The sequence below is a fragment of the Dreissena polymorpha genome, chromosome 3 (genome assembly GCF_020536995.1).
Source record: "Dreissena polymorpha isolate Duluth1 chromosome 3, UMN_Dpol_1.0, whole genome shotgun sequence".
NCBI classification, from domain to species: Eukaryota; Metazoa; Mollusca; class Bivalvia; order Myida; family Dreissenidae; genus Dreissena; species Dreissena polymorpha.
Window position 1 is genome coordinate 24555264 of NC_068357.1, and position 22133 is coordinate 24577396.

The 22133-nt window shown below is 33.9% G+C and overlaps 2 protein-coding genes across 5 annotated transcripts in view; both read right to left on the bottom strand.

Moving 5' to 3' along the window:
- Positions 1–22133, bottom strand: part of LOC127873320 (uncharacterized) — a 95341-nt gene that overhangs the window by 56608 nt on the left and 16600 nt on the right. For 2 of the 4 annotated variants that reach the window (XM_052417129.1, XM_052417134.1), the window contains 3 exons: positions 21362–21381; positions 21137–21246; positions 20554–20685 (listed from right to left, as the gene is read on the bottom strand). The exons of 1 other annotated variant lie outside the window; for it this stretch is intronic. In XM_052417129.1, coding sequence (XP_052273089.1) covers positions 20554–20685; positions 21137–21246; positions 21362–21381 — 262 coding nt within the window. The remainder of the gene's footprint in view (positions 1–20553; positions 20686–21136; positions 21247–21361; positions 21382–22133) is intronic. One more of the 4 variants, XM_052417130.1, reaches the window with a different exon arrangement.
- On the bottom strand, positions 12584–18223 carry LOC127873325 (fibropellin-1-like). The gene is made up of 13 exons (XM_052417150.1): positions 18040–18223; positions 17162–17308; positions 16790–17052; positions 16148–16307; positions 15593–15694; positions 15313–15429; positions 14783–14896; positions 14469–14551; positions 14202–14273; positions 13896–13977; positions 13694–13794; positions 13263–13328; positions 12584–12958 (listed from the first exon to the last, which is right to left on the bottom strand). The coding sequence occupies exons 1-13, from the start codon at positions 18182–18184 to the stop codon at positions 12869–12871; spliced, it is 1542 nt and encodes a 513-aa protein (XP_052273110.1). The 5' UTR covers positions 18185–18223; the 3' UTR covers positions 12584–12868.

The window sequence follows — 22133 nt, forward strand, 5'->3', positions numbered from 1 at the left end:
ATGCAGTCATTCCTGAACTGTTAAACTGGATAGAGAGAGAAGGCCGATGCCATGGTAGTGGCTCATGTTGAGTGGGCTGCTCGTATCAAACAGTGTTAAAGAGTTGTTGTGATGTTCAACGACACCGACAGCTTTGCATTATTGCTTTACTTCACTCCATATTTTCAGACACTCGGTATGAAAGATATATGGCAGCAGTATGGCACTGGTGAGAAGCGTCGAATTCTTCCGTTGCATCAGGCAATTTCTCGGCTTGGGACACCGCTGGCAAAGACAACGATAAAGGCAAACATATTGACAGGCGACGACTGCATGAGTAAAGTGGGAACCAAGCACACAGCTGTGACCTCTGAACCGGTACAGTTTTAATGAATTCTGGAGAGAAAAATACCTTGGCAGAGCAGGATGAAGCATTAGAAAAAAAGTATCTGGTACGCGCCTAGGCAGGGGCCAGATCGACGACAACTGCGGAAACATTTGACCATCTCCGACTAGAGAACTATACCAGTGCTAGTGCTGGACTTTATTGCCTACCTCCTACAAGCAGTGTTATCAAAGGACATATTCGTAGAGGAGCCTTTATAATACATAGGGTATGTTAACTGCTTATAAATCCCGAGACATGGCTTGCACCAGTTATACATGGTGGATGGGAGGAACATCTTGGCATGCTGTTGCCAACAAAGTGCCTGAAGCCTTTACCACGGAGCTTGCTGATATTGTGCAAGTGTACAAGAAAGTGCTACACTCCACGTTGTCCGTGCCGTGCTGCTGGGGTGCTTTGCATCACATTACGTCATGGTAAAGTGGACAATTATCGTTGTGGAAACCTGACTTGAAATGAGTAACTTTGGAACTGTATGTAATTTATGTGAAACAAAGTATTTTAAATCAATTTAAATGAGAATGATTTCATGTTGAAAAGTTGTGTGCGTTTTTGCTATAATACCATATGGAATAAGGTGTAAGCCCGTTAGCCTGTCCCTAGGACTGAGGATCACTCAGTGATTACCCAACCAACACATGACATTGGCTCAAAATTTCCCGATATCAAATAGATGTTACGTCGGTTTGACTTCGAGCCAACGTTGAACAAATATCAGGGGTTTGCTTGGTAAGATGTTTGGTCGATTATCACATGTTCATACCATCTGCATTTGGGTTTGAGCCCCGCTCACTGTAGTATTTTTCCACCGAATGTGAAAATTTTCAAATTACTAGTCTTTTGTCTGTAAGTACAACATGCGTAAATTATCTAAATGTGCCAATTATTACGTAAAACGTGCACAACAATATTGTAATTGAATAAATTACGTCAAAATTAGTCATAAAAGTTTATACACTTGCTTTTAATGCCCAAGGTCAACTCAAGGTCGTTGATGTATCATATAACCCTGTACTTGACCTTTCCGGATCAATTACGCTCCATATTTAACAAGACCTTTCATAACTGAGTTCTTACCTAAAAATACATAATTAAGAGGTAAAACATTTTATTTGTTACTCAAAAAGGCAATATTTTTTTCTTTTTAGCTCATCTATTTTTTCTTGTCATCACCTTGGCGTCGGCGTCGGCGTCCGGTTAAGTTTTGCGTTTAGGTCCACTTTTCTCAGAAAGTATCAATGATATTGCATTCAAACTTGGTACACTTACTGACTATCATGAGGGGACTCGGCAGGCAAAGTAAGATAACTCTGGCGTGCATTTTGACAGAATTATGTGCCCTTTTTATACTTAGAAAATTGAAAATTTCGGTTAAGTTTTGTGTTTAGGTCCATTTTATTCCTTAAGTATCAAAGCTTTTGCTTTCATACTTGCAACACTTACTAACTATCATTAGGGGACTGTGCAGGCAAAGTAATGTAACTCTGACTGACATTTTGACAGAATTATGTGCCCTTTTTATACTTAGAAAATTGAAAATTTGGTTAAGTTTTTTGTTTAGGTCCACTTTATTCCTACAGTATCAAAGCTATTGCTTTCATACTTGCAACACTTATTAACTATCATAAGGGGACTGTGCAGGCAAAGTTATGTAACTCTGACTGGCATTTGGACGGAATTATGGGCCGTTTATACTTAGAAAATTGAAAATTTGGTTAAGTTTTGTGTTTTGGTCCACTTTACCCCTAAAGTATCATAGATATTGCTTTCATACTTGGAACACTCGCAAACTATCATAAGGGTATAGTAAAAGGACAAGTTGCTTAACTCTGGTTGTCATTTTTACGGAATTATGGCCCTTTTTTGACTTAGTAACTATGAATATATGGTTAAATTTTGTGTTTCGATCCACTTTACTTCTAAAGTATCAAGGCTATTGCTTTCAAACTTCAAATACTTTCATGCTATCATTAGGTTACTGTACCTGGCAAGTTGAATTTTACCTTGACCTTTGAATGACCTTGACTCTCAAGGTCAAATTATTTAATATTGCTAAAATTGCCATAACTTCTTTATTTATGATTAGATTTGATTGATACTTTGACAAAACTACTCTTACCTGACATACCACAATAGACTCCACCCAAACCATCCCCTGTGCCCTCCCCCCTCCCCCCACCTCCGAATCCCCACCCCTCCCTTAATTTTTTTTTTAAGATCATCTCACAAATGACCACCACACCCTCACACTATACCCCCCCCCCACTCCCGACCAACCCCCCCCCATTATTTTTTTGAAACGGTTAAAAGCACAAATATTTATTTTTATTATTTTATGTTTGAAATACCGTCCAACCATCGCACCCAAGATACCCCCCCCACCCCACCCCGCTCCCCCCCCGAATCCCCCCCCTAATTTTTTTTATATTTTTTTTTTATAAGATCATCTCACAAATGACCACCACACCCTCACACTTTACCCCCCCCCCCCACCACACCCACCCCAAATTATTTTTTTTGAAACGGTTAAAAAATACAAATATTTATTTTTATTATTTTATGTTTGAAATACCGTCCAACCATCGCGCCCAAGAATCCCACCCCCAACCACCCACCCCCCCCCCCCGCCCGATTTTTTTTTTTTCATTTTTATTTCCGCATTTTTGGAAGAATGTAATAATTGTCCACACCCCCACACTATACACACCTCTTCACTCCACCCCTCCCTCCTTTGTGATTGAAAATGAAAGTCCCTTTACCTTTTTAAAAGAAAATAGATGAGCGGTCTGCACCCGCAAGGCGGTGCTCTGGTTTTAACATGGCCGTCGGCGGCCATATAGGATTTTGATATTTTGAGGCTCCTGGCAGTGTGACGGACAAGCACCTTGGTGATCTTTCATGTATAAGGACTAATTAACTCACATCAAATGAGAAAATCTCTCAACCCAATTGTGCAAACGGGACTTCAGACCTAGTCCTGCACTATAACAAGTGTAAAAAAATTCATTGTTCGAATTGGAATTTAAAGAATTAATATGGTTTGACAAAGGGTTTTTGCAATTTTTAGAGGATGAATTATAGATAGATGACATTACATATATGCTAGATATAAATATTGAACCATTGAATAATTTTGGGTTAAGGGCAGCTTATAGTTTTGTTTCTTAAAACCAAATTTAAATAAATGTCGGCTACTTCATTCAGTATCAGATGTCATTGGTCTTGCCTTAACAACAAATGTTCTGTTTCAAATGACTCTAATATTTAAAATACTCAATTACATATATTAATATTGTAGTGATATTTGTTCTCTAAAATAATACTGTATGTCACTAAGCTGTTTATAGAAAGATTTGTATCAAATATATTATGGTTTAGGTCATTTGTCCCAATTGTCCATAGGAATTCTGTATATTTTACGTTATTGTGTTGTTATTGATAAAATTGTATTGACATTGTTTGTATTAACATCGCATAATTTAAATAAGTCGGTCTATAGATGTTGATAAAATCGTTAACACAAGTATTAATTATGCTATAAATAAAAATATAGCCATATGACAAAAAAATCGGCGACCTTTAACCTCGGCGCACGACTGTTGACCGTGGGATCTACAAAACGGCGATGGCTTCTATGGTGAACAGTCCCTCGCCGAGCTTAGCGTAACAGTTCCGCTCTGTATACGTACCGAATGCCAATATTTCAGACAGCGTTGTCGTCAGTGCGACTTCACCCTTAAGACGAGACTGCACCAAAGCAGCGACTCGGGGGCCTCTAGAAGTCTGGAAAGTTTCATAGAGATGCATCAATTTTTTTTCAAATGAAAAACAAATGCGTATACAAGCTTTACTTAAGCGCTTATATTTACATGTACACTCTCGTTATCTCGAAGTCGGCGGGAACAAGAAAAAATATCGAGATAACGAGAGTTCGAGATATCCGATAAGGCGTTTACAAAGAAAAAATGAGACGAACATTTTCCTTGTTTTTAACATCTAAATACCTGCTAAGTGGTCTAACTAAAGCCGTCACCGTGTAGTATAATACTCTCTACCTGATATATACGCGTTTTTTCGAGGCACGATTAAGTTTGCTATTTAAATGCTTAAAATGACGTTTTAAGTATTACAGAATTGCATGGACACATGCGGTTATAATTTTTTTAAACTGTCGAATAAACATCCGGTAATGTTGCTATTTAAACTTCTGATGCATTTGACTTCCAATCAAGACGAGGGTTTTCCATCTGAACATGCGTAAATCACTTTCCGGAATACTGAACTGTACATACACAGTTTGTAGTTTGAAATGCAAAGTTAAATCGATTATTAGTCCATGATCAAATAAAAATTAAAAGCCATTTTGAGTCTTGTCTTTATTATCTTTATTATCTTTATTACTCAATATCCCCAGAGTGACAGTTAAAGTGACAGGCCTTACTCAAGTGTTAATGGCTAACGAAATAACACACGTGTGATCATTGATGCAATTAACGGATCAATTTCCTACCGCACAGTATCGGGAGCAGCCAGGCGAAGCGGTACGGCGAAGTATCAAAGACAAAATTTCTCACCTTTTGCCGACACTGGAACAGTTATTCGCACTTCGAGATAAACCACAGTAAATACATGTAAAATCGGGACTCGGGACAAAATTTTATATCGACATATCGAATTATTCGACATAACGAAAATCGAGATATGCGATGTCTATTTATATAGATAAAGAAGGAAAAACGTTGGGACATTGAGCTTACTTCGACATATCGAGAATATCGAGATATCCGATGTCGAGATAACGAGAGTGGACTTTTCTATCTCCGAAAACGCATTTTCTCAATCTTGGATGCCAACGATACATCCGGTGACCTTCAACGTTGCATCACGATTAAAGGTCGTGTAACCGACAAAATAGCGCTGATCTTGTCTATTTTTTTTTCCTAAGTAATTGCAACTGGTTTCTTTTTCCACGAAAACATGTGGTTACGCAAAAAACTATCTAGAATTGTACTACAATTCATATTTGTTGATACCGAACCTACATTTTCAATGATTTTCATTGATTTATTTGTCTCTTTGGTTCATTTTATTTTTATGAGTTAAATAAAATGGCAGTTTCTTATTCGATTCGAATAAGGAATAAGGAACCAGTTCCTTCTTCCTTTTTCAATCCGAATAATGAACTAGGTACTAATTAAATAAAACTTAGCAGAGATGTACTACAATTAATGTTTGTGATAAATTTACAATGATTTTCATTGATTTTTATTGGTCTCTTTGGTTCGTTTTAATAACACAAAATTAGTATGAACATGCCAGTTCCTTATTTGAATAATGAATAAGGAACCAGTTCCTTATTCAGAGGCCATAGTTTCGGATAATTAAATTTGGATCATTTTCGCATAGTATAGCTTTATATTCGTTATTATTGGCGATGTTTAATGTAAGATTTGTAATGTATATCTCTGCTACAGTTCTTGAAGTCTAATCTGACCCTGAACTTTGGTCAAGACTATATGAAGAATATACTAGCTGAATACTAAATATGTTTTAGATATCTCATTCCGTTCTCATACGAAAACAGTTACAAACGGATATGTTTAAGAATGCAAAAGGATTTTAACACGTAACCATAAAAGCAAGACTGCACCGGAGGAAGCGGTCTAGATGCCTCTAGTAGACTGAAAAGTTTTATCGAAATGCCTCAATCCTTTATTTTCTTTTATAATTTAATTAAAGCGCTCATCCTAGCTGTAAAAGTGTTTTTTTCTCTCATATTTTTAGTGCGAATACGCGTTTTCTCGCTTAAGCAGACCAACGGTACATTCGGCGACTTTCAACCTATGCACACGATTATTGACCATGGGATCTAAAAAAACGCCAACGGTCTTGATGGTAAACAGTCCTTTGCCTTTTTTAGCGTAACAGTTTTGTATTCGCACCGAATGCCAATTTGTCTGACAGTGTAATAACAATAAAGGCGATATTGAACCGGAAGCAGCGGCCAATGTGCCTCTAGTAGACTGAACAGTTTTATCGAAATGCCTATGTATTTCGTTGTTGTTGTGTGTTTTTTAATTAAAAACCAACACTTACATTGCTGTAATTGGGTGGTTTTATTTCAATAGGTTTTCTATCTCCGAAAGCGCGTTTCCTCGCTCTAAAATACCAACTGTACATCCGGCGACCTTCAATATTGGTTAGCGATTAAAGGTCGTGGAAACCAACAAATGCGCTGTTCTAGGTGGTAATCAGTCCTACTTTTAGTTAGTGCAACTGGTTATTTTTTCCTTATCCCACTGCGAAAAAGGCATTGGGTTATCATTACAAAAGAGAGCAAAGTACTGCAATAAATATTTTATGTTTTCCCAAACTACATTTACAGTTCCTTATTCCTTATTCAAACCGAATAATGAACTAGGTTATCATTAAAGGGACCGTCAACCACGATTGACGAAAAACGAAACGTCCTAAAATACCATATTTTTTACAATTATTAGTTTATATTGATTTAAATATTACGACTGGTATATTACATTACTTAGAAAAAACTTCATTTTTACAGTATATGAAATCGAAAGTACATCGCGAAAATAGGTGACATAACGATATACACACTATAAATAACGCAAGTAGATTGATCATTTTATATATAAAATATATACAATTCACTACGCATGCACAATTTGAATTCCTGGGTTTACCACGTGACGATGATGACCAATCTACTTGCGTTATTTTTAGTTAACTGGTAGTTACCTGGTACCTGTACCCAGTAAAATTTATTACCTAATATACTGAAAATATGAAAACTTTACAACTTTTTCAAGTAATGTAATATACCAGTCGTGGTATTTTAATCAATATAAACTAATAATTGTAAAAATACGGTATTTTAGAACTTTTCTTTTTTCGTCAATCGCGGTTATCGGTCTCTTTAAAAAAAAAACTAAAAATATACTGTAATTTATATTTTGTATACCCAATCTACATTTACAATGATTTTCGTTGATGTATTTGTCTAGTTGGTTCATTTTGATGTATAATTTATAGAAAAAAGCATTCCAGTTCCTTATTCGGAACCAGTTCCTTATTCCTTATTCAAACTGAATAAGGAACTGGCATTTTCTTACTTTATCATCAATGAATCAAGGAACTGGACTACTAATAAAAACAAACATGTTCAAATGTACTAGAGTGTACTTTTACATCACATACATAGAACATTATCTTATATTCTTCAGGTTGTGGTGATGTAAAATCTGAATTCGAAGTAGAAAATGCCGGTTCGGTTTAAACAAGAAGTCCTATGCAAGCACGAAGGAGAAATATATAATATGTAACGTAATACATATAGTAAATGTATTCCAGTTACTTTGTTTTGATTTACTTAAGAATTGCTTCCATTATTTTTCTTTAAAACCCTATATCAAATATTTTAGTCGTGATATGGAATACGGAACTGTTCCTTTTTCCTTATTCGAATATGGAATAAGGAACTAGGAAAAAGGAACCAACTTACTCTCCATTAGTTTTTTGTAGTTATAAGATTTAAAAGTGGTGTAAAAAAGGAACGAAGAAGAGAGCTTAAAAACAAAAGAAAAAAACATATTTTGATAAATATTATATATGGAAGATTCTTTTAAGAAGTTATTGCAAAATTGTGTCATGTTTTATGATGATGATCACTTCAAATATTTTTTCTTTTTCAAATGCAATTTGCTTTTCTAATATAATTTTCATTCTTAGAGCATTTTTTGAAAGTCTCGTTATTTTGCTTTTCGGCTTTTGATTTAAACCTTAATATGTACGACTTCATCAGAATAATTATATAGTCTATTTTTTATTATTAGGTCCGCCTTTTTGAGTGCCAAATACAATACCATTTACATTTATATCTAGATGTATTTGTTTACTGTTTAAAAACACTGTTAGAGCGCAACATTTAACATTACAGACGTACATTCATATCAAACATGTATAATTGTTTCCTTAAAACTTGCACAAAATATGCAGAGACTTGAACTGTTAAATTACGTTTATACAAATATGCATTTGCGGGAAATATGCATTGCATGATCTTGTATTGAAATTTTCGTAAATTATTATCAATGGTGGCTTTAAATGGCGTTAAATAAGCATGATTTCAGTCAATACTATGTTCTTAAGAGGGCATTATCTGTTTCCATTTCCTTTCTTTTTTGTCGTCTAAGGTTTTATGTAGATTGTACAAGTATTTACACGCTGTTATTTTTTACGTTTTTAACTAATTTATTATTGTTGACATTGACTAATTCTATTTCAGATAGTTGTTGTTTGTAAGATACTTTGGATTAGTGGGTAATATTTTAGATAATATGTTTAAATACATTAGTGCAATAGTTGTTGTATGGTTGTGTTACACAAAAAAAGACAAAACCAAAAGCAAAATATTCAAATTAAATAAGAACTTTGTCAACAATTACAATCCCGACATCCTTGCAAATCTAAAATAGTGCGTTATGAAACTCCCGTCACACAGTTATTATTACTGCATTCGCCCAGCGACTCAGGGCGCAAACGAAGTCTCGCGGTTGTCGCAAGAACGCAGACGGCTTCAAATAAAAACCTAAGAAATTTACTACGCAGAGGCCCTAAGTATAGACTGCTTATTCGTGTTGATTTTGATGACTGCATTAAGAAAATCGAAACATCTTTACAGGATTATTGCACTAAATGGTACAGAAAGGAAAAATTTAATGCTGAAATTACTGCACTCAATGAATGGAAAACAAAAGTATTAAGTATGGCCTTGAATAAAATATATTTTTATAATACAAATCCTTTGGCCCTACCACATTCACCTAAATTTAATAAACACAATCTCTGTAAATTGCTTGAAGACTTAAAATCTAAATTCGTCATAGTTCCTGCAGATCAGGCTGCTAATAATGTTATAATAATATGACGAGTGTTTTATGTTCAAACTATTTCACAAGAACTTTCACAAACTACTTCATATTGTGATTAAAATAAGCAACCTAATGAAATTATTGCCGACCATATTGCCGAATGCAAAATATTAAATGTAAAAGTTAATACTACTGACAAGAAATTGCCATCACTTTACTGGATACCTAAATTACCTAAAACGCCATATAAAAGTCGCTTTATCGCTAATTCAGTGTCTTGTTCCACCAAGCAATCATCAGTGTATCTTACATCTGCATTGAGTGCTATTTGATATCATATAGCTAAATATTGAAATAAAGTTTATGAAAATAGTAATATATTAACATATTTTGGTCAATAAAAAAATCCTTAAAAGTGATTGATACAATTAAAAAGAAAAAAGAAAAGGTGTCATAAGTAAGCACTTATGATTTTTCTACACTATATACAACGCTTCCTCACGCTTTAATAAAATCCAAACTTGTTTCTTTGATTGAAAAAAAATTTGCTAGAGAGAAGTGTTCATATGTAGCTTTAAACACTAAAACAGCTTTTTATACTTATCAGATATTAGATAATTACATCATTTGGACTTGATTTTTGATTTTTGTGCAGCACTTACTTTTCTTCTGAATAACTTGTTCGCTGAATTTAATGGAAAAGTATTTAAACAAATTATCGGCGTTCCTATGTGTACTAATTGTGCGCCACTTATAGCTGATCTTTTTTATATTGTTATGAAAGCGATTTTATGTTAGAATTATCTAAAACTAAACACCTAGATTTAATTCAATGTTTTAACCTTACTAGTAGGTACATTGATGATATATTTTATTTAGATATTTGAACAATATATTCACAAAATATACCCGAACCAACTAGTCTTAAATAGATCGTGTCAATCCAATACAGACGCTGCGTATTTAGACTTACATCTTACTATTATTAATAATATGATTTAAACTAGTTTATACGACAAACGGGACAACTGTAACTTTGAAATTGTGATTTTCCGCTCCTAGATGGCAACATCCCTAAAGGTCCGTCGTATGGTATTTACATTTCGCAGTTGGTACGTTATGCCAAAGCATGTTCACGTATTAAAGATTGTAATCATCGTAATCGTATATTAAGGAAGAAATTGCTAAAACAAGTTTTTTGTATAAAAACTTTAGAAGTAAATTCGCCAAATTTCACTCAAAGTAGGGTGATTTAATTTCTTAATATAATGTTTCTTTAAAATGGCATTTAACTAATGGAATTTCCCACCCATCAGTTTATGGAGATGTTTTGAAGCGTGTTCGCAAATTAAAATATCTTAAAGAAAATGTTTATATTAAACTTTTCAATTTAATAAACTCATTTTTATCAAAAGGTTATGATGTTAACGTACTTAAAAACACGTGCTTGTTGGTTTTTGATTCACTATATCTATCTTCTCTTAAAATTTGGAATCATTTATGGAGTTACCATTTTAAACGTTTGATTCTTAAATATTTAATTACCTAAGCTGGTTTTATTAGTAATTCAATTTTACAGTACCGCCGCTTTAATATTTTTATTTTTATGTTACAGCACTGCCCCTGGATTTTGTTCACGTCATCGTGTCTTCGCTTGTCAATTACGCCATACGTTTCTCTGTTCCTGGCTACATAGATTTTTGTGACGTCATCGCTTCATACTTTCACTATTTTAATCTACCTGCGAAGGTTATTGAGTTTAAAGCGTTCAATTTTTATTGTGTTTTCTGTCTGACAGGCGTTTCTTGTTTGATTTATTTTTTAGCAGTCATATAAACAACCAAGCTATGTAATATTGATCTTTTACACCCATTATTGCTGCTTTTTCCTGTATTTGCGCGATGATGATTTGAAATATTAACTTCATGACGCTATGTTTTTAAATCTTTTTCTATAAAGAAGGAATGTAGTTGACATTTGTTCGTAGTTTCATTTTATCGTTCCTCAAAAAGGTGTAACTCTCTTGCTCTGGTATCTTTCCTACCATTGAGTAATTAAATGGTAATTAAATTGAATACGTTTTAATTTCCTTTTATTATTGTTTAATTTGAGTAACAATGCTATGAGGTTAAATTTTATTTACACTTAAATGTATCATGAATATTGCTGGGCCAAGTGTGAGGTTGAGCGCTTTAAAACCGGTTTAAACCCCAAATGCTTTGCATTGACCGTTCTAAGGCGGCGACCCCAGCTTTATTCTTATATGTGTTTATGTTGTTTTGTAGTGTGCTGTTTTGTGCTGTTTTGTACTGTTTTGACAATCGGTCACTTGCCTTAAATAAAGGACCAACTAATTGTATATAATAAGAGTTCAATACTGCTCCAGCAGCTGGAGTTTCACTTCTTTATATTCAAACGCCAGCAAGTCTATGTCGGCAACATTTTGTCAAGTACATGTTGAAAGTAAACGCCGAAGCTCTGCGTTTTTACGGCCCCTGTCTAGAATGGTAGACGTCATATATGCATAAGCAAAGCAGCGCAGACGCCAATGTCACAATTATAGCGTTGTGTGGACGTCGTGACGTCGCCGTAGCAATATGGCTGACCTATATTATCCTGTGCAAATCGACCGATACCTAACATGAAGAGATGTCCTTGTTAAGAAATCGTGCCAGCTCGGCGTAGCGAATATCTGTCTTTTCATTTTCCTTGAATGATGATAAATTTTTTATAATGCTTTGTTGGAAGTTTTTGGGTCACGCCACCCTAGTTGCTTCTTTCTGGTCTTGCAGACCGCTCTTGACCAGCTATACGTTCTCTTCCTTGTTTGGGCTTAATACATGTCTTACACTGCTTGTAAACTGTGAGTACGTTTCAAAGCCTCCTCCAGGACATGGCTGCGGTGTCTGGACTTTATTCAATAGTTCAATAAATTTGATAGCTATTGTTCGTAAGAGAAAGAAAACACTTTTTATACGATAAGTTGTTTTTGAGGATCGCACGATATGATGTCCAAGTGCCTGCTATCAAATTGCGAGAGTTAATTAATTCATATTTATCTCCTTACTATGGATGTTGTAACATCAAACTGTATTACTTCTAACACAAATGCGTTCATGAAATTATATAACATGCACTTATGCGTAATAATGATGCGTGTAATCAGAATATATGACAGTTTTAATATTATAAGCGTCATTTTTGTGCAATACCTTAATCATATATGAAGTGTGCGTTTGTTTACAAAGCATGCATACATCTTTTAAAACATCTTCTTTGAAGAGCAGAATACGACCAAACCAATACCAATACTTGCCATTTTATTTCTACACTATCTATATAGTCTTGTATACGTAGTCTTGGTTATAAAAAGTTTCAGTTAAAGAGGACAAAATTAATGACAGCATTAACAATGATTCCAGGAACAGCAGCATCATAATTTTATATGTCAATGAAAAAAGATGAAATTTAAAAAAAATGTGCATACGCTTTTAACAACACATGCAAGAACAAAACATTTATTGAATATCACACAGTATTAAATATAATCCATAAATTGTCTACAAGCTGACGAGACAAATATCCGCATTTGTTACCCAACGACTCCAGCTGTGGCACAATTCCCGTTACAGAAGTCATCGGCGCAACACTTCTGACAGTACTCATCCCCAGAAACACTGCACTGGAAAACGCAAGCGTCGTTGTGTCAATAATTGCAACTGCATTCTTGGTTCTTAATACGTGTATTAACATAATAAATAAAACAATATGACAGCAGGTCATTGCAACGATAACATCCGTTAAGCAAGTAAATTGCAAATACAATCAATAAAATTACATTTTCTTACTTTTATTTGAATATCATTGAGATATAAATTGTTGAGCCGCTAGTCATAACAGTAAAACATTATCATCTTTGTGTAAACACATTAACGAAACAAAATAGAAGATTTATATAATAATAATAGTATGTACGCAATGCATACCCTACTTTGACTGGAAATACACTTGCTGTCAAAATGCATGTACTGGTCTCTGTATGATGTGCATATCTAAAATATACATTATAAGATAAAGCTGCAACGTAACGGTGTTTATACCAATATAAATAAGCAATCACGGGAATTAAACAAATCATCAAATGCAGTTTATTAAGCATCACATTATAGTACAATACCTGTACCAATACAAATCTATTTTTTTAAACAGTTGTATTGCATATTACCTTGTAATGGATTGGACATTATATGTTTCCTTTGTTGTCATTTTACAAATCCGTGGCGTAGTAGTTTCAACAAAAATGCATTTAATTGTATTTACATATTTTAGCCCGCCAATTTACAAGTTACATCTCTTTGTATTAATTCAAAAACAATATTTATGGAAATACTATAAGTGTTAATTAAATGTCCAATACCTCATCGCTTTGACATTGTGTCACTCTTTTGCAGAAAGATATGTCCATCATATCATCGCAGTCAAAACATAGTGGTCCTCTTTGACTTCGTGCTGAATACCCTACCAAAGAAGATAAGAAGCCATATTGGAAATGATACCAACTATGAAAAACAAACTTTTCAAATTGTACAAAGTTTAAGTGTAATCAAACTAAACAATACCTTTGATTCCGCATCCCTGGTCGTTACAGAAGTCGGTATTACAGCAATGTCTACAATATTCACCAGTCGAGGAATGACACTCCTGGCAATACAAATAATTACACATACTTATAAATAAACGCACAGCAATGAACAAAAATCTACTTTCAAAAGAAATGAGTTTTTAAATTAGTTTTTGGACGAATATTAAACAATATCACCTTTGCAAATGTGCAACATATTGTATGGAAAATATTAGCATGTGAAAGTCAGTGCTTGATATTTTACATTTCAAATTTCTATAATACAAAATTAGAAACACATTACCAATGTTTGTGTGCAGCCGCTATTGAATTTCGTGGAGCCATTCACATCTTGGTAAGCTCCGATGAAGCAGGACTGTTACAAAGAAGTAAGCAGTAGAAAATCATTTTATAACATTGTGTCCTTTAAATAAATCATGTTAAAACAATGCTGTGTTTTAAATGTTGGTATGACTGATGTAGATAAAAAATTGTATATTTCATTACTGAAGCTATGAGACATACTATCCCATAATATGTCATACAATTATTTGTCACGATAAGATCGTACCTCACCAGATCCACAGGTTGTCACCGCAGTACACACCTCTTTACTTGACTGACTCAGACATCCAAAACATTTCAGGCCATGCTCTGATCCGCAAAAATTAAAATATCGTTAGTTTTATTTATGCGCCGAAAGCAAATTATGCTTTTACAGAAGATAGATATTATGTTATCTTAAATGTGTAAAAAATAAACTGGGTGAATTGGTAAAGAGCATAAAATTTACTGGAAATAATAAAATAAACTATATAGCAACGTTTTAATTTTCATGTAAAGGGACTATGCACTCTTGAACGAAATAAATGCATTAAAAATTACCATATGAACAGTCTTGTCCAGAATACCCAAGGCGACATTCACATTTGAAGGTAGAACCAGTGTTAGTACAATGTCCGTTATTTTTGCATGGTATACTTGCACAGTGGTCGATGGCTGTACAATGATTTTTTTACTTAAATACACTTATTCAAGTTACACAAAGTAGTGAATTGATAATAACAATATGACCGAGATGTTCCAATACATCGAAATTGTAATTAATAATAAGATGAATATTCAATTAACATGAGTGTAATTACGTTTGCTTTCTTTTTCACATAATAATATTTGTCTACGCTAAGATAAATCCGTATAATCTTAGTATGACACAGGTTCGAAGTGATATCAAACCGTTAAGCAGAAACTTAATCTATCCGACACGCGCACATACAAAGTATTTTAGTTTATTTTAGTTTTTATATGTTTTGTTATACAGTAACCGAATATTGTGTCATAAGGACACCATTTACATGTAAACAATTATCCAAATTTATGAATTGTGTTGATGGAGGTAAATACAATTAGTATACCAGTGTCGCAATTTTGCCCCGTGAAACCCGTTGTACAATGACAGGAATAGTTGTTGACGCCATCTAAACAGATCGCGCCATTTTTACACGGATGTGACCGGCATTCATCGATATCTGCTAAGATAGAACCGGAACATACTAGAAAAATCATCAAAAAGTAAAGCTATTCTTAAAAATTATATTTACCCTATTTAATTAAAGCTAAGCAAATGTACATAATTTATTCAGTTGTACAAACTTATAAAAATACAAACAAATCGTGTTTATTCTATGCAAATACCTATGTTACAGTTTTTTCCTTCGAAACCTGAAGGGCAGTCACATAAGTACTCGTTCAGATGAACGTAGCAAACCCCTCTTCCACACGGATTTCCATAACAACCTTTAATATGAGAACATTTGCAATTATAAATCATGTATACATAAGTTTTGTTATCGATATCTTATGTTAAAATAACATAAACACTTAGAAAAAACACAAATATTTCGCAAAATAGTTCGTAAAATGAAGTTAACCCATAACAAATCAGTGTTTCTTATAGCAATGGCCACAATTTCAATGCTAGATGTGGTATAATAACATAGATTAAACGAGAGAACGAAATGCATTTTGCTCGTTTTTACTTTGTGTGCGACAACATATTCCATGTTAATTTCCCGCAACGATATCCTACCATTTACGAGCGAACGCGAGACTGGCTTCGGACAGCGTCGGAAGAACGACATAGTCATGAGAACTATATGTGTTACTAAGCAGGCTTTTGTTTAATGTATTCGTTTTAAACCACAATTGACTTCAAACTATTGGTGTTAGTATAAGTAATGTAGTACTTACCGATTCCCACGTTTGAAGCTGAAGTTAATGGTCTAATAGTTGCACTTGAACGAGGGGCACCCGTATTGGTAGTTGGAAAACACTGGCCATTCACAAACGAAATATCGTCAATAGCGATATCTCCAAGATATCCGTCACCAACGACTCCTTGGAACGTTATCTTAATGTGAAAGACAATACGAGTAGTTTGGACTTCAAGTTAGTGATTTCGTTGAATGTATGTGTTGTAAATCATACAACGTATAACTTTATAATTCATAATTACCTTGAAAATTAGCGGTCAAGTAATCAATACAAAAAGAAACATTTTACATCAACGGAATCGGGTTTATACAAAGGTCAAAGCATGCGAAGAAAATCAACAATAAATACACAGTTTTTATATTAACATTTACGCCTTTATAGTACGCAATAAATGTCCATCGCCAGAAATTGTTAGTTGAATTATGAGATGAAAAAGAGCTCGAACAAATTATTTGCTTGCAGACCGAAGAAAACCACTATATAATTTGGTTCGAGTAATTATAAATGATTGATTCAAGGTGTAAATTTAAAGGTTGTTTTAAAACAGTATTATTGTAGTTTCCGTTTCTATGACAATCAAATAACAACTACACAGCAGTTTATAGGATTGTATATCACCTGAAAAGTCCAACTACAGATAATTGTGACCCGTCCAAATTGCCAATCAGGTCCCTGATTCCCTGTCTTTGCCCAAATTTCACTGCCTGGTAATGTCCCGTTATAAGCAACAGAAACTGCGAGCTTTCCTACACTTTCTCCGTACATATTGTACCAGAACTGCAAGCAAATCGCTTGATGCAACGATTGTAGCGGTGGACTTCGGAACAATGCAATATTATCCGTCGCTCTCGGTGCACTCGTTTCAATAAAATTATAATGTCCTGCAATTAATACAAATCAAAATTAACTTGTTCTTGTTGTATTAGGTCTTTGAAACGTCAATGCACGTGATTTTACACAAAGTCATTATCTATTAAGGCAGATACGTACCGGTCGCATTTCTAAACGTGTGATCTGCGTTTGGACCTGTGTCATCAGTAGGGGTTGCAGACTGATGAATAATCCAGTCGAAATCATCACCAACCACAACGTTTTGCCATATGCATCGTGATCTATTTTCAAAGTTGCACTTGGCGTCTATGTTAATTAAAGAATTGAACTGAAGTTAGCAAATCTTACTCCAGTATGTATATATTCTTTTATAAATAAGATAAATATAGGATAATACACTCTCTGATTAAATAATGGTGCACCAGCGATGGGGTTTGTTAGTAAATATTCTTTGTATAAAAGTCAACATAAAACGCCTATCGTACACCAGCTAACATCTAAATGAAATACAGACAAGTGTCTAAAAGTTTTCATTCCATGCGAATCGTTCTCAAAAAGATTGGTCTTCAAATAACAATACACATGGCTCATGTGTGAAAACAATATCTGTCTACTATATTAACACACACGCACCCAGGCAAAAGCTACACACGTATGACCACTGCCATATAGATTAGGGTAAGCACTAAACAAATCACTAAGAATCAGATGATTATGTGTTTCCTATAAGGCGATGAAAATCAACAAATACAATTCAACAAGTTGTTTACAAAATACGTGTTATTACTATATTTGTATTAAAAACCGGTACCACCCTCTTTAATGTGAATTTGTATAGGGTCACCATGCATAATTGTGATAAATATTTGGTCACGTGCTAAGAATTTCGTAAAATATCTGAACTGTTGTTTCAGAGTCGATTCTAAAAAATATTACTTCAAAAGAAAATCTGAGTTTTAAATATCGGTTTAATTTTTAGAACAGACTTATTGGACTGATTACAGTATGTTCTGATCATATGCTCGTAGAATGATTACCTGTCTCACATCTTTTCCCAAAGAAATCGTCGTTGCATATGCAAGTATAGCCATTTTCACCGCCAACACATGAACCTCCATGCATGCATGGATTCGAGGAACATTCATCTATATCTTGTAAAATGTTAACACCATTAAGATACATTCATTTAATAATTATTATCATTATTATTTATTTATTTATTTATTTATTTATTTATTTATTTACTTCGAAAGGAACGATGCTCATGTGCGCTGGCGGAAAACGCGCTCAAGTGCAAACGTCCATACGTAAAGACGGTCAAGTGAACATGTCACAACACTCAAGTGTATACGTAAAATGCTGAAAAGCTAACATAAGTGAATGTTATAAACACTTTTAACTACAGTGAGTCAATCAAGTAATGTAAGCATCATATAACATAATTTAAGTTATTGTTTGACACAATTGTCAATCATGAAACGTTTCAAACATACTTAAAAATTAATAAGCGAATAAAATTGACAGAATTTTTAAAAAAGGGTCGAAGCTTATTATTCTTCATTCCACTAGCCAATATGAAAATTGTTGTTCGGTATAGATAGAAAAAAACTAATTAAGCGGAAAACGATTGAACGAGGTTCTCGGACCTTTGGAGCAGTTCTTTCCAGAGTATTCATTTCCAGAGCAGAAGCATTCGTAGTCTTGACCAGCTTTGGTGAAACATTTTCCATCGTTCTGACAGTAACCATTTAAAGGGTTCCCTGAACTGCAACATGGATCTGAATACGAAACGATAAAGAACTAATGTTTGTTTTTTTTAAGTTTTTTCGCCAATATTGATCTAACTTTTACCCTTTGTTGTATGAATTTACTGTAATACTGTTACAAATAATTCATTTGTTTCGGTACTGGAAGCAGTTTAATTTAATAGAATCATACCTCAGGAAGTAAACTGACCTCATTTATACGCTTGCAAATGAAAATCTAGGGAGAAATATCCAAGCGTATAGCGTACAATGCACGCATATGTAGTTCACGAGCGCTACGTTTTTATTGTCGACCTATATCAGTTGTCAAGATTCCAATTTGTCACTTAGAACTTGTCAGAATACCACTCAAAATACCAAACACAGAACAGATGTAAAAACTATCATTATATAACTGTTTAATGCTTTTAACAAAATACAGGTTGTATCAATCGTTGAAATAAATCCCGTATTATGCTACTCGCTGTTTCCGATTCCGTATTACCATACAAGCCGGACTACTTTCTTGGACCTATTTAATGACGTCACATTACGCTCACCGAAAATAGGAAACTCCTATTTTATATTACGAAATATATTACTCCAGGACTCCAGAGGTCAGTGGTTCGAGCCCTGTTGAGGGTTACTTTTGTTTTCCTTTTTTAAAATGTATTCTTGAATTTTTACTGGAGATTTTTGGTTCAAATGTTTAAATTTATCAATATAAAGCATTTAATGACAAGCTTCAATACATGCCAAAATCTGTTGAACCTTTAACGTAAGCGTGTCGTAAACCTGTGTTTTCCCGGTTCAAATGTTTAGACGGTAATTTACATAAACTGTATTCATACGCGTCTTAAATAAAGTATGGCGTACCGTTTTAGTAATTATTTTGTCAGTTTTGTTAAAGCCAAAAATACAATTGTTAACTGTTTTCGTTAGTTGTTGTACATAATAAAAGAAATTTTACGCTAGTCCATTGTTCCAAGAGTTTGTATCAGTCTCGTGGCTTGTGCTATTTCGCATCACACTCGAGGCTCCGCCTCTCGAGTAATACGTCATCACACAAGTCACTCAACTGATACAAACTCTTGGAACAATTGACAAGCGTAATATTCGGTATTTATTAGTCATCAAAGTTTTGTTTATAACATGTGCGGACGTTTTCAATAAAAGAACATCATACACAAGTCGAAGCCATGTTATTTAAATAACTTTATTTTTCTTTAATACGACTTCATGAGAAACTATAGTAAAAAGTAAGCGTACATTTCATGACCTATATTTATATACATACGTACCTGTTGTTTTATTGATCACTATGAATTTATAACATCTTTCTTCGTAGTCATGTGGCCTGAAATTCAAATTTTGGAATTTAGATTTTCGCGTGTTTATTTTTGGGTTACATACCTTGATATACGAATTGAATATAGAAAATGAGCAACTAATGATTTAAAAATGTTTAGACTATTGTTCTTACACGTGCACATTGACCTATGTGAGGACAGCAAAAGTAATATATACGGCAAATGACAAACGAGCTAAGATGGGACATTTTTGCAAGCGTTAGTTTATGAAGAAATGTAACATTCGTAATCATTATTATAAATTATGGGGTTCTTTTCGAAGGATTTATCATAGATGACGACCATTTCCGAAAACCTGATTTTGTATGATTAGGTCTTTGGATAATTATGTATAGTGTTACGTAATGATTAATCCTGTTTCTTAAACCTATTTTCGCATTTTATACGCTCAAATACTATAACAGTATCTTTCCCATAGAGCCTACAAAATACTTACCCTGCTCTGATACAACTCGTGTATGAATCTACGGTAGCTGTAGAAACAACAACTTGGCTAAAACATGTCCCTTTGCCGTCATGTACCGGATCAAAAATTGTTAATGTATCTGCTGCACTAACAACTGTCTCGCTTTAATAAAAAATGGCACATAACAAGTGGTAAACAAATCCCTATAATGACTTACATGAACAATGTTGACAATTTTAATGTTAAAACTACAAAAGCTATATAATACTTCTTTGTGGAAAAAATATGCACTGTTTGCACCATCGCACTCTACATAACGCGTATGTCTGCAAATATTCTATGAAAAGTCGCTTTACGATTTTTTCTAGTAAGCAGAGCAATGTCACAGTCCATGTTTTCAAAGAAACAAATATTTTTCATTTGCAGAATAAAAAAATGCAATTGATATCAAATAAAGCTTGTTTAGTATCAAACATATATTTGAAAACACTATTTTGCTGGATTTATTTATTATCTATTTATCTCTTTAACTTTGTTCCGGATCATAAAGTCTTGATTGTGGTCAATATTTTACCTATTCTTTTTGTGTTCACAATGTTTTTTTAAGCCTTACCAGTCACCGTTTTTCTCGTTTGATGCTAAAACCAGCCCACATCGCTCAGAAAGATGACAAACAAATGTGCTGTCTTCCAGAAGTGTTGGTGGAACGAAATGCACAAGTTCCTACATAAATTTGTACGCAGAGGCATGATTTCTAAACTAGCTTTAGTGCGGTTAATTGGTATGACACAAATAATAATATGAATAAATACAAAACATCTCTTTTATTTATGTTTACCTGTTTATTGAATGTCGTATCTGAAAAATAAAAAAAAAATGTTTAAATGTCATTTGCAAGTACTTAATAATCTATTTTTATTGCATATCGAATGTTTTGCAGTTGTAGCGTACGTGTTATTCGTGCTAATGCGTTGTAAAGAACTCATAACAAAAACAAGATAATTATTTTTCGGACCAAAAAAGTAGACAATTCAACAAAGGGAATTCACTACAGCGATTGTGGCGAAGAACACTGGGTCTTGCTCACTAAACATATCTTTATAGTAGCTATGAAGGTTACCCTCTCGGTAAAAAGTAGTATGATAAACAATAGAAAAAGTGACGCTTCAACTCAATTAGGAAATATTGAGTCGCAAAATAATTCCAGAAAAGTCACACGAATACACAACAAATACACACATTTGAATTCAACTGGGAACATCGATTTGAAACGATAAATGAAAATCACAGGGGAGGCGGATAATCATTTAAAAACTCATTGGTTTCAATAAACCGGAGTATCAGAGTAAACTGTTTTAGGCACGATAAAATGAAACTAGTTTCAAGTTTAAATTACATTTCGTATCTGATAAAAAGGCTTTAAGGACATATCATCATATAGTTAAATATTTAAAGAATCTTCATGCAATATCATTAAGAAGCCGTCATAATTGATGTTAAAGCAAGCACGTTTTTAAAATAGAAATAATTGATGTTATCAACCCATGCGAAAGACGTCGGATATCGGGCATTTCCGATAAAATGAGTTGAGGTCCGGTATTATTCTCGAA